Here is a 10,792-nt window from a genome sequence, read left to right as displayed (position 1 = left end):
CCGCTCCCAGCACGGCGAAGGAGCTCCCTCAGCGAGCGACCGCTCCAGGGCAGAGCACGCAAACCGCGGCAGCCTTCGGAGACAAGCCGGGTAAGCCGCTTTGGCCACATGGATATTTGTCCACTAGACACAGACGAGGGCAAACTGGTCACACGGGCCGTATCCTCACTGGAGTTGTTGAGCTGGACAGCTCTGCAGGCCATCAGCTATGCCCTGAGCAAAAAATGAACTCTAAATTTCTTTTCTCCCATGGGTTTCATCCAGACCCATTAGGTACTTGGTCTCAGTATACTTTTTTCCTGTTCAACACCTAAAAAGAAAAAAAAATATTCTTTGGCACTTGTGTGACAATGACACATGGACGTGACACTCTCCTGTCCTTCGGCTGCTTGCTGGACTCATCTCTAGAGGTCCATATATGCAGAGTCTGTGTCCACCCTCTGGGCTTCTCCAAACATGAGGAACGCACAGAGGCCAATGCTGTTAACAGCAGCCACCAGGTTGAAAACAGAAATCCAGGAGCCAGTCGTTTCAATCAGGTAGCCAGCCAAGTACACGCAAATGACACCTGGGACGGGAGAGAAGAGAAAGAAATGCAAAGGCTCTGGGGCCGGATCGTGCCCGCCTGCAAGGAGAGGACTCCCAGGAAAGGATGAGGTGCGGGAGGGCACCTTACCTAGGAGGGCTCCCCCTGTATTCCCAACACCTGTAAAGAAAAGAAAGGAATATTAGAAACCCACAGACGTGAGCGGCTTCATTCAGGCTCCCACCCAACGCCCGGTCCGCCTGCCCAGCTAAATGCCTTGCCGATGGCTGGGACAACCGACGCTCAGCCTCATGCCCCCCCCTTGGTGCAGGTAAGCGTTCGGCAAATTGAGAGGCATGTTGGTGCAGATACCTGCCGCCGGCAATGGCAGGGATATCACAGAAGGAAGCTGAGGCTGCAGATACAGCGTAGACGTTGCACAGAGCTACTCCTGCTCAAATCTTAATGCTGACGACCGTGTCCCCTCCCGTACACACCACCTTTCCAGCACAACCAAAACCCCACCGGAATCCTTACCGAACAGTAAGCCAGCACACGAGGGGGCCAGATCCTGTACGTTTACTGAAATGCCACTAGTGAGAAATAGAGAGGGGAAAATGGCAGTTTTAATGGAGCACGATTGCTTTTTCATCATTTACACAGAGTTTAGTTTGTCAAACAAAAGGAAGGGATCCTAGACAGTACACGGCACTGGCAGGAGAAAGGAGGAAAGAGGCTGAGAGTGAAGCAGCACAGGAGAGTACCAGGAGGAAAAGGATTCAACTCAAAGTGGTCAGAGGGGCCAAAATGCAATTCCTCTCCTGCTTCATCTCCCTAATATTTGCTGGTCCAAGTCCTTCCCCACGCTAGAGGTCTGCTGGATCATTTCCAGCCCAGCGGGCACTAAACTCCACCGGGCTCGCAGGGACCAACACACGATGATCAGACAAGCGCCGGTTCTTGCTCTGACAGTCACGACGGAGGCAGCCTCCTCTGAGACCCTGAAATGCCAAGTGTGGGGTAAAAGCTAATGGCCACAGCTACTGTCGTTATCACTCTCGTTACCTGTGGTTAAAGGTCTGAAGTCCAACAGAGGCGGAGGCGAACACTATCGCTTTGCAAAAACTGGAGGTCTGGCCCAAGCACAAAGCAAAAATGCTTGAGACGCCGGAGCCAATGACCTGGAAGAAAGGGAAAATTAAATACCACAGTACATTTTCTGTAAGGAAGAAAGCAACTCCTTTCACAGACAAAACTGTTCCCTTTTACAATGGCAAGAGCTCATAGGCACCAGGTGCTTCTCAAGCCTTTTTTTTCCCCGGTGTCCTGCCTTTCTGTGTCAGAGGTCTGTCCGGAGGGATGCGATGCTGCAGAGTGGAAAGGATACGCTGCACGCTCACCCAGCATTTCTATTTCTGTTCATCCTTGTATTGCTATTTCCTCAGTATCTAAGGGGTCATTTGGAGTGACAGCGTATGGTTGACCTTTGCCTGTGAAAGAACCTCTTCGGAGCACTCACAAATCTCTGTGCTCAACATTACCGTTGGTCCACGCTCTGTTCCTCAGTCAGGGTTTTCCTCTGGATTTCATTTCCCATATACGCTGACCACCAGTCTATCTGCAAAGCTACAAACCCTTTCCTCTTTCCACCTATAACCACCAACCCAGCTCCACACCAGGTCTAATCTGCCATGCAAGCAGAGCTCAGCGGGTAGCTCAAGGGTCACTCCTGTGGCTTCAGCTCTCTTACCTGCATGAACTTACGAATCGTGATGGTTTTGTACCCTGGAAGAGAAAGGAGAGTTGCAGTTAAGCACGGCTCACCAGGTCTCCTTGTTCAGATGGCCAGATTTCATCTCCAGGTGGATATTGTGGCTGAGATCAAAGGGAGCCCCAAACACATGGATGGGATTGGACCCTGGAGTATGTATCCTGCTTTCGTATCAGAATTTCACATTGTCTATTTGCTGGGTCTTCCTCTCCCTACCAACAAGTCCACCTCCTCCCACCCAGGTCTTCTTTCCACATCACATAAAATAGGAGCTGAGGAAAAGCCAAAAGAGCTCTTACCCTGGTTGATTAAATGATCAGACAGAAATCCACTGAACAAGCTTGTAGGAATTGCAACCAGCCAGGGGACTACATTAAACACCCAACCCTGAAAAGGAGCAAAAATCAAGAGAGGTTTGCTGTCAGAGCTGAGTTTGTTTGCAAATATTTTATCTGATAGTCTGTGATATCTGTAGAAAGGAAAAAAAAAGAAGTGATCAGGACTTCTTGCAGGATCTCTACCCCCTGTGCACAGCAAGCTCTCAGCTACACCCTGCATCACTCCAAAGCCTGCAGGGTAGCAGGCACATCACGGGGCTGCAGCATTTGTAGGTTTGTTGTCTTTCCTTCTGCCCCGGTGACCCTGCATCCAGGGGAGGCAGAAGCTGTCTGCTCTGGGAAAGAGGGATTGAACGTGGCAAAGTTTACTGTTCAGCAAGGTACATGGCAGAGAGCCACAGAGCCCTGGAAAGCAAGCTGTAGATTTTACTCTGCCCTGTGGGTCATCAGTAAAGCTGCCGGCAAAATTTCCGACATCAGCTTCAACCTCATTAGCGGCGTTACTGCGAAGCTGAGGGAACATAGCTGGATTTTCTAATGCCAGGATTAGATAACATTATGGGTAGCAGCATACTTTGGCCTATTTTCAATTAAGCGAGCTTGCTACAGTTGTAATCACAGATGATTACTGGTCATCTGGATTACAGCTGCTCAGAGGCGTTTTGGTGCCCAGATCCCACGAGGAGCTGAAATCTGTGCAGGTTGGGCTGGGCTTCATCTCAGCTGGGTGAACCTAACTCATCCCTCCATCGTCCCTGGCATCTCCCCCTTCGCTCAGAGCCCGTCACCCCGTGGAGGCATCCCTCCCTTCCTCGCCTGGCTTCAGGATGCGTGGGAGGGCTGAATAATCTTGATTTTGAATAATCCTGTTTCAGCTGCTCCTGGAAATCGTACTAGGGTCCATCTGCATCTTTCAGTGCCTTTGAAACTTTGGGTCTTGGTCACTTTTGAAAATGTTACCCCATAGGGCTTGTGGGGTGAGCTCTCCGGTGTCTGTTAACACCAGCTGGGGTTGCTCAGCCAGTCAATCCCAACACACCGAACCGCCCTTGTCTCATCCCTGCAGCCCATCACCCTGAGCAGCGTGAGCCAAAACCCTCCATCACCTCCGTCCAGGTGGGCTGCAGGCGGCTGCTGAGGCAGCGGTGAGGGCAGCTCACCTGCAGAAAGGGACTTTGACCAGTAGGTGACATAGGTTTCCCACATGAAGGATTATTGTCCATCCTTTAAAATCAAGCACCCTCAAGCCCCACTTTATTAAAATGTATGAAGCGATTATCAGATGCAGGAACGCTATATAGAGCATCTTACATAAGGGCACCGTGATATAATGCTTCACAGATGGTAAATTACTGCTGCACAAGCACATTACTCGAGGTGCACAGATCTTGTCACAACAATATGTTTGCTGGTTTAATACATGATTTTAATATAAATATCAAGTATGCCATAAAGCGCTTTACACATGTAATATGAAAAGGCATTTGTAAGCAGCTCTAGAAATTATGAAAACCTAACAGAGCCATTGTGGAAAAGATTGTCTGAGTTTCTGAGAACAAGATCAAAATACCAGCTCCCAGCCCAGGTAAGTATTGCCTGGGTTTCTGAAAAACAGGAACATCATTTGTGCTGAGGAGAGGGAAGCTTTTATAGTATGTTTGAAGTACACGTTATTAATGGTAATTATCATTTTCGCAGGCAGGTCTGAGCTATACAATGTCAGTACAGTTAAAAATCCCGTGAAAACCCATGAGTGAATGGTGGTCATTTGCAACAGCATAATGTCCTGAGCTCTATGCCATTTGAAAACCGTCCTTTCCTCAGAAGAAAAGCAGTCTAAAAACCAAATATAACCCTCTCTTCCCTGCCTGGAAGGTGCCCCAGCTCTGCCTCACTTCAGCATCCCTAAACAAGCAACTAGAAACCAGCCTCTGCCTACCTGGAGGGAGAATGCTTGCTCCTAAGCCCACAGGGAAACCTCCCACATCCTCCTGCCTCCCAGCCTCCTCTCACCAAATCCCTCTGCCATCATCTTCCTCCCTAACCAACCCGTTTCAGCAGGTACCCAGCATCGACCTCCTTTGCACGGAGACAGGCAATGCCCGTGTCTCAGAGCCAACTTACCTTTGACTCGGGGAAAGTTTCCTTAAAGAAAGTTGGCAGCCAGGAGAGGAGAGTGAAAAACGTGCTGGCCGTAGAAAGCTGAGCGATGATGACAGCCCTGAAAATACACAGCGGAGAGGAAATAATCAGGAGTGACAGGTCACACTGGGTGGGAAACAGGCACTCGAGCAACCCAGTATTTCAGTTCTTGGGCTATAAATAAATCCCTCACAGTGCTACAATTGCTTCCTCAGGTTTTTTTTCATAGATAACTACTCCTTTTGGCTTGCCACTTGCAGCACCGCTCGTTCCTTCGCTGCCCTCACCGCACAGCGCCCGGGCAGGCGCCTGACGTCAGCCCCTGGGTTCAGGCCAGGTTAATTGCAGCGGCAATTGTGCGAGTGCATTTCCCACCAGACCCTTCGAGCGCTGCGAGAGCTGTCCTGCTCCAAGAGGTGTTGTTTAGGGTTTTCTAGGGATTTGTTATCAGCAGATGCTCCATGGTTATTCAAGGCAGGAATGGGCTTGCTGCCCTGCAGCCCCATCGCCCTCCTCTCCGTCTTTAAACGGCACTTGGGAACATGCTTGGATGAGCTTCAGTACCAAATGCAGCATCCCAAAGAAAAAATAGCTATTAAAAAGATGTTTTGCCAGCGATGAGAACACAGCCTGTGCCACCCAGTGCCCCTGAGCAGCACGTCTTAGGAGCCCATTACAAGCAGCATTTCTAACAAGACCGGTGGAGAATATCACTCCAGAGGAGCACAGGACTCATCCAGGGAACAGCCTGTGAAGGAGAAAGGTTTGCCAGTAACATTCAGGCCTGACATTCCTCCGGACAGAACATAAACTGCCTTGTGTCAGCTTACCTTTTTAGTTCTTTCTATATACAGAAGGGATTAGAAAACCTGGTAATATTTCCCAAAAAATAAGTGGACAAAATACACGTAGGCAGAAGAAATAAGCACAGAGAGGAGAAAAAGCCCTTGGAAGGAGGGTGCTCTGCCAGCCCTGCCGGCGCTCGAGGCCGCCGCAGCTGCCTACCATATCGGCGCCTTCTTAAACAGCTGCTTCCAGGGAACTTTGGTCTGCTTGGATATCGAGAGGCCTCTCACTAAATAGTCTATGGGGATGATGAGTTCTGCAGGGAACAAAACAGACAAAGGAAAGCTTTGATCAGTAATTTTCGGTGCAGCTGGAGAGAGCCCTGGGAGACTGCTATACATCTACCTTTAATCTCCTTCTAATCCTTATTTTTTGGCTAGACCACCATTCAGTGCTCATGAAAACACCTTGTTATGTTGACCAAAATTTTTCCACTACATCCACACACTTCCCCATCCAGCCATCTCCCCCCATTTGTTATTTCTCTTGTTATAATTAAACAAAAATCCCTTGGGCAGGGACCAGGTTTGGATTTTGTGCCGCATCAGGCACACGCCCGGCTCCTGATGAGCTTGGCTCCTACATACCACGCTCGCATTAATAATGCTGTAGTCAGGTGTAATGGTTTCCCCATGTGTGGAATTACTCCCAGACAGTTATTTGGGAAGAGAAATTCCGGATTAACTGGTTTTTAAAAGCTCTATGTGTAGATGCTCTTAGTTTGGAATAAGTATCTTGCCCTGCTTTAGCTTAATCCACTTTGAAGATCATGCTCTGTTTGGTGTTTTCACTGGTGCTTAAGAGTACTGAGGAATCAGATCAGGCTCTCGACAGCAATATAATCCAGCGTGGGACTTGAAATAGGAAATCAGCAATGCAAGAGCTCAAAACCTTGTTCCTGGGTTTAGCATCTTGGGTGAGACGCAGCGTGTATTATAGAAGACATCTGAACAAAAGGCCTTTGTGTAAAACCAGGCGTGATCTTGGAAACACGGGGGATTTGCAGAAAATAACCAGGAGGTGCCACTCGGGTCCCACAGCCTCAGGAGCGCTGGCAGCCCAAGGGATGCAGGCGGCTGGACTTACCTTTCTCACTCAGGAGGTACTTGCAGGTGCAGTAAACCCAGAGCAAAGTGAGCAAACCGGAGAAGTAGAAAACGCTTTCCCAGCCGTACCAGTCCAGCAGGAGAGATCCTGCACCGCCGATCACCAGCGTCCTGCAAGAGAAAGCACATTTGGATTTACAGTTCTAGCTAAGAGCGTTTGGACTGCACGCATCAATGGGAGATGCTCCCTGGGGAGGATGCTGCGTGTCACTAAGTGCACTTAAAAGAGCAAGCAGTCGCTGCGTGTGCAGGCACTGCCCGCCTGCCCAGTCACCCCGTGGCTCTGCAACCTGCCCTGTTCCCTGCGTGGCATCTCGGGATCCTCAGCAGGGCAGGAGAAACCGCTAAGGGACCTCACGCTCCCCTGCCCCATGCTGAAACGTGCTCGTCGGGGAAAGAAAATGAGGCTGCTGGTGTGCAGAAAGTATCTCAGAGAATGTATAAATCAGCAAAAGAAATGAGTACACTGGAAAACTAAGTGATTAAACACAGTAATATTTCCATTTGGCTTTTAAAAGCAACCCTTCCATTTAGAAAGGAAATTCTCATGGAGATTAGCAGAGATGGGGCAGTTATATTATCCCCATCTATCAGAGAGGAGAGGTGACTGGTCTCGGGCTGACCCCTGCTCTTCCTACTGGATCAGGCTGTTTCCCATAGTAATTAAATGTTGCAAACACTCTTCAAAGGCTGGCTTGAAAAGAAAGAAAAGAAAATACATAAATCCTTGACATGCATGACAGCAACTGCCCGAGGCTTCCTCAGCTGCAGCCGGTATCCTCAAGGACCCAGGAATCCACATGCACTTTGGGCTGCGAGTTTTGCCTCCAACTATTTAACGGCATTTCATCACGTATGATGTCCGGAGACTGTCACTCGCTGCTCAAAGCCTTTTGAACTTACCCAAACTGCGAGCCGGTCCCCACTGTGCTGTAGGTGAAGGCTCGCTCGCTCTCCCGGACCTTCTGGGACAGCAGGCTGGCCAGGGACGGGAAATACACCCCTGCGAGCAATGGGAGCAAGGCAGGGAGCAGTCAGGCTCCTGTGCCCTCGTGAGCAAATCAAAAGCAAATTTAAAAGATCCAGCAGGACCTAAACACCGAGACAAAGCAACAAAACCTTTGGTGAATTCAAAACAGGGATATAAAATAAAATAAGTGAATCCATCGCCATGAAAGGTTTGTTTGTGCCTTCTCTGTAATCCCCTGTTTCATCATCACCGCTGCTACTGTAAATCCGTCAGTGCCAATGCACTTATCCCAATGGTTCCCCAGCGCTGCAGCTCGGCAAGAGGGAAGGAAAATCATCCCAAATTACCCAAAAGTTTTGGCAAGGACCAATTTTCCCCAAGTCCTTTGAAGGAGTTTTAAAATGTGGAAAATCAAACAGGAACAGTGATGATTTCAGAAGCCAGCAGCCCTTGTCTGGCAGAGAGGTTTCTACAGGGGAATGGTTTGTCAGCGACTTTCTCTAAAAATGTCACTTTTTTTTTCCCGTGGAAGTTCTGGATGTGGAGGCAGTTTTGAGGCAGAGAATTGCTCAAACACGGAGAAGGATTCATGCACTGCAAACCGCATGACTTGCATCTGAATTTACTGCACATGAGCTCCCCTGCAAGGAAGCCCCTGGGCAGACAGACACACAGACACGTGCTCAGGACAGAGGTCTCACCTTGCAGCAGCCCCATGAGGAACCTGGAGGAGGTCATAAAAACGAGATGGGCAGAAGTGACGTGGGTGAGCAGCGGGGTGAGGACCGTGAGGAACCCCCAGGCTGATGCCGAGAGGAGGAGGACTTTCTCACCTCCTATTCTGGAAGACAGAAAACACGTTATCAAAAATGAGGGGAGGGCGAAAGGGCAAAGTCCCCCAGTCAAGACTCAAGTGCTCTTCCCAGTTTAGCCTGTTTTTAAGAGCAACCTTTCAGTCAAACCTGTTCTTCTCTTACAAATGTCTTTAGCCCTCCGGGGAGTAGCTCTGACCTCCTCCCTTCCCACCTCCTGCTCCCCTGGAGCAGGCAGCGAGCAGCAGGCCACCAGCGTTGCTCTCACCGGGACACTGGCCGCCAGCGCTGCCCACCCAACTCCAGCACACACCAGCGCCAGGGACACCACCGCACTGATGCTCTCAAGTCTCTGACGGAGGGGAAGCCCAAGCTGCTGTCACCGTTCTGCTTTTCTTAACCAGTGACGGTGTTTTCTCTTCCATCTGCTCTTTTGCATCAGCTCTGCCTGTTAACATTTGGGTTTTTGCAGGTGTTTGCTTGCAAACTATTAAGGAACATAATTAAATAGCATAGCGCACTGCATGGATAATGTACTCCTTCCAGGCATGTGTTCCTCACAAAAGATTTCATAGGAAAGCCCTCCTCACTAAGAATTAGGGTGGCTGGGGAAAGGAGCTCGAGCAGGCAATTACTCAGGTCTTTCCTTACAGCTAGCTGGAGAAGTTGTTTTTTAATTGATATGATAAAATGGAGACACTCGGTTTTCCCAAACATGATGGAAACCGTGATGGGGGCTTGCTTGTGAAAAGATTGCATGAGAATATAGGGTGGGAAAACTGGAGGTGCTGAACTGAAAATGAAAATAGACTGTGCAGATCAAATAGAAAAAAAGCTGTATTCCTTGCAAAAAGGAAATATTTTCTTCTTGTGGTTAGTGATTGCAGCTATAAACCCTTCCAAATGGCTGTCCGGCACTGCAGGGATTAAAGTGTTTGTTAATGGACAAATAACACTCCCGGTGAGCAGCAGCTATGAACTATGCAAAGAGCATCAGCATTTACCACTTTTCTAAAATAAAGTCTGCTTTACACCCACTATTTCTTTCATCAGCTTAACCTGTAAGCTTGTGGCTTTGCTTTTTTTTATTCCAATTACTGAACCAGTGCTAAAAACAACCTCCATCAGAAAAATGATGCTGGTATAAAAGTGCTCTTCACTGTTTCCAGGTGAAAAATTAGACCCTATGTTGGTCTAAGTGTCCACTAACGTGAGTGTAGATCTCTCCCGGCAGCTGCTCTGCAGGAACTGTCCAGGCAGTAACGATCGTGTAGGCACTCCCTGTATTTGCTGGGGATTTTGCTTGTGCAAAGTCCTTCAGTGCATACTGCCCTATAAGCATAGCGGCAATTTCAAGACCAAGGAATCTAACTGGACAGTCAAAACTACATGTGTCCTTTCTGAATCAGAGCTGTAGACCCTGAGCGAGGCTGATGGAGAGACCTCAACTGCTTTCAGAGCAACCTGCAGTGCCCCATAAAGCTTCTCCCCACGGACACGCTTCACCCTTCCACCCCATCACTGTCCCAGGGTGAAACTTGGCACAGCCACTGTCAAGACTGGAACTGAGAGGTCAAAACCAAGCTAAGTGTCATTAAAAAAGCCCGAGCAGAGGAAAACATGAGAATAATTTCCAGTACTGATCACTGATATGTCCTCCGATAATCTGCGTCAAGCAGTAGCCCCAGAAGAAGCTGCTGAGCACTATGCCGGACTGCTTCTTGTCCCAGTCGAAGTGGGTGCTCAGGGCAACGGCGCAGATGGGCACGGTGACGCGGGCGCAGTACAGCAGGCACGTCCCCAGCAGCAACATCACCGTCCAGACGCGGGACTCGGGCCTGCAAAGATGAAGAGGAAGATGGGGAAAGCGCAGATGGAATGGTCTGCCTGGTAGATCCATGCAGAGCAAGGACTGACGGGTCAGACTGGTTTGCTTGCAAGCCGAGTCTGTCTTGATAAAATAAAGGTCAGCGCAATCCCCCTGTGGCACAGTGGTTCTGACACAGAGCGTATCGCATCTGGTGACTTTTATGAATGATGCTAACTTTCATCCCAAACACTATTTAACACCAGCAGCAAAATAATGTCTCTCCGTAGGCTGCAAGGTGGAACTGCCTGCTCGGGCATCACTGACTGTGGATGGAGGGAAAGGTGGGGCGAAACCTGGTTTGTTTGCTTTTTTCCCCAAACAAAAGCTTTAGAAACTGTTCTTTAAAAGATAAGGATAACAAAGGAAAGGTCAGTGCATGAGGTTGGAAGCATTTGCATGAGACACACCATC

General features: G+C 49.1%; 1 protein-coding gene across 1 annotated transcript; it reads right to left on the bottom strand.

The window, feature by feature from the left end:
* Positions 1-404: 404 nt before the first annotated feature.
* Positions 405-10,411, bottom strand: SLC17A9 (solute carrier family 17 member 9). Its single transcript, XM_050907476.1, has 12 exons — positions 10,152-10,411; positions 8,401-8,540; positions 7,633-7,732; positions 6,710-6,840; positions 5,783-5,879; positions 4,760-4,856; positions 2,597-2,684; positions 2,277-2,311; positions 1,592-1,707; positions 1,064-1,119; positions 677-706; positions 405-568 (listed from the first exon to the last, which is right to left on the bottom strand). The coding sequence occupies exons 1-12, from the start codon at positions 10,409-10,411 to the stop codon at positions 405-407; spliced, it is 1,314 nt and encodes a 437-aa protein (XP_050763433.1).
* Between the last annotated feature and the right edge of the window lie 381 nt (positions 10,412-10,792).

This window comes from Gymnogyps californianus, chromosome 17, assembly GCF_018139145.2.
Source record: "Gymnogyps californianus isolate 813 chromosome 17, ASM1813914v2, whole genome shotgun sequence".
NCBI lineage: Eukaryota > Metazoa > Chordata > Aves > Accipitriformes > Cathartidae > Gymnogyps > Gymnogyps californianus.
The sequence above is the reverse complement of the archived record's forward strand: the minus strand, read 5'-3'. Positions and strand labels throughout refer to the sequence as shown.

What these genes read in the sequence shown, in the direction of transcription:
- SLC17A9 (XM_050907476.1), bottom strand. Translation starts at nt 10,411, where the DNA reads ATGGATCTACCAGGCAGACCATTCCATCTGCGCTTTCCCCATCTTCCT. An exon ending in AAACTTTCCCCGAGTCAAAG is followed by an intron (nt 2,685 to 4,759) that starts GTAAGTTGGCTC and finishes GCTCCTTTTCAG; the next exon opens with GGTTGGGTGTTTAATGTAGT. An exon ending in CGATTCGTAAGTTCATGCAG is followed by an intron (nt 1,708 to 2,276) that starts GTAAGAGAGCTG and finishes CCTTTCTTCCAG; the next exon opens with GTCATTGGCTCCGGCGTCTC.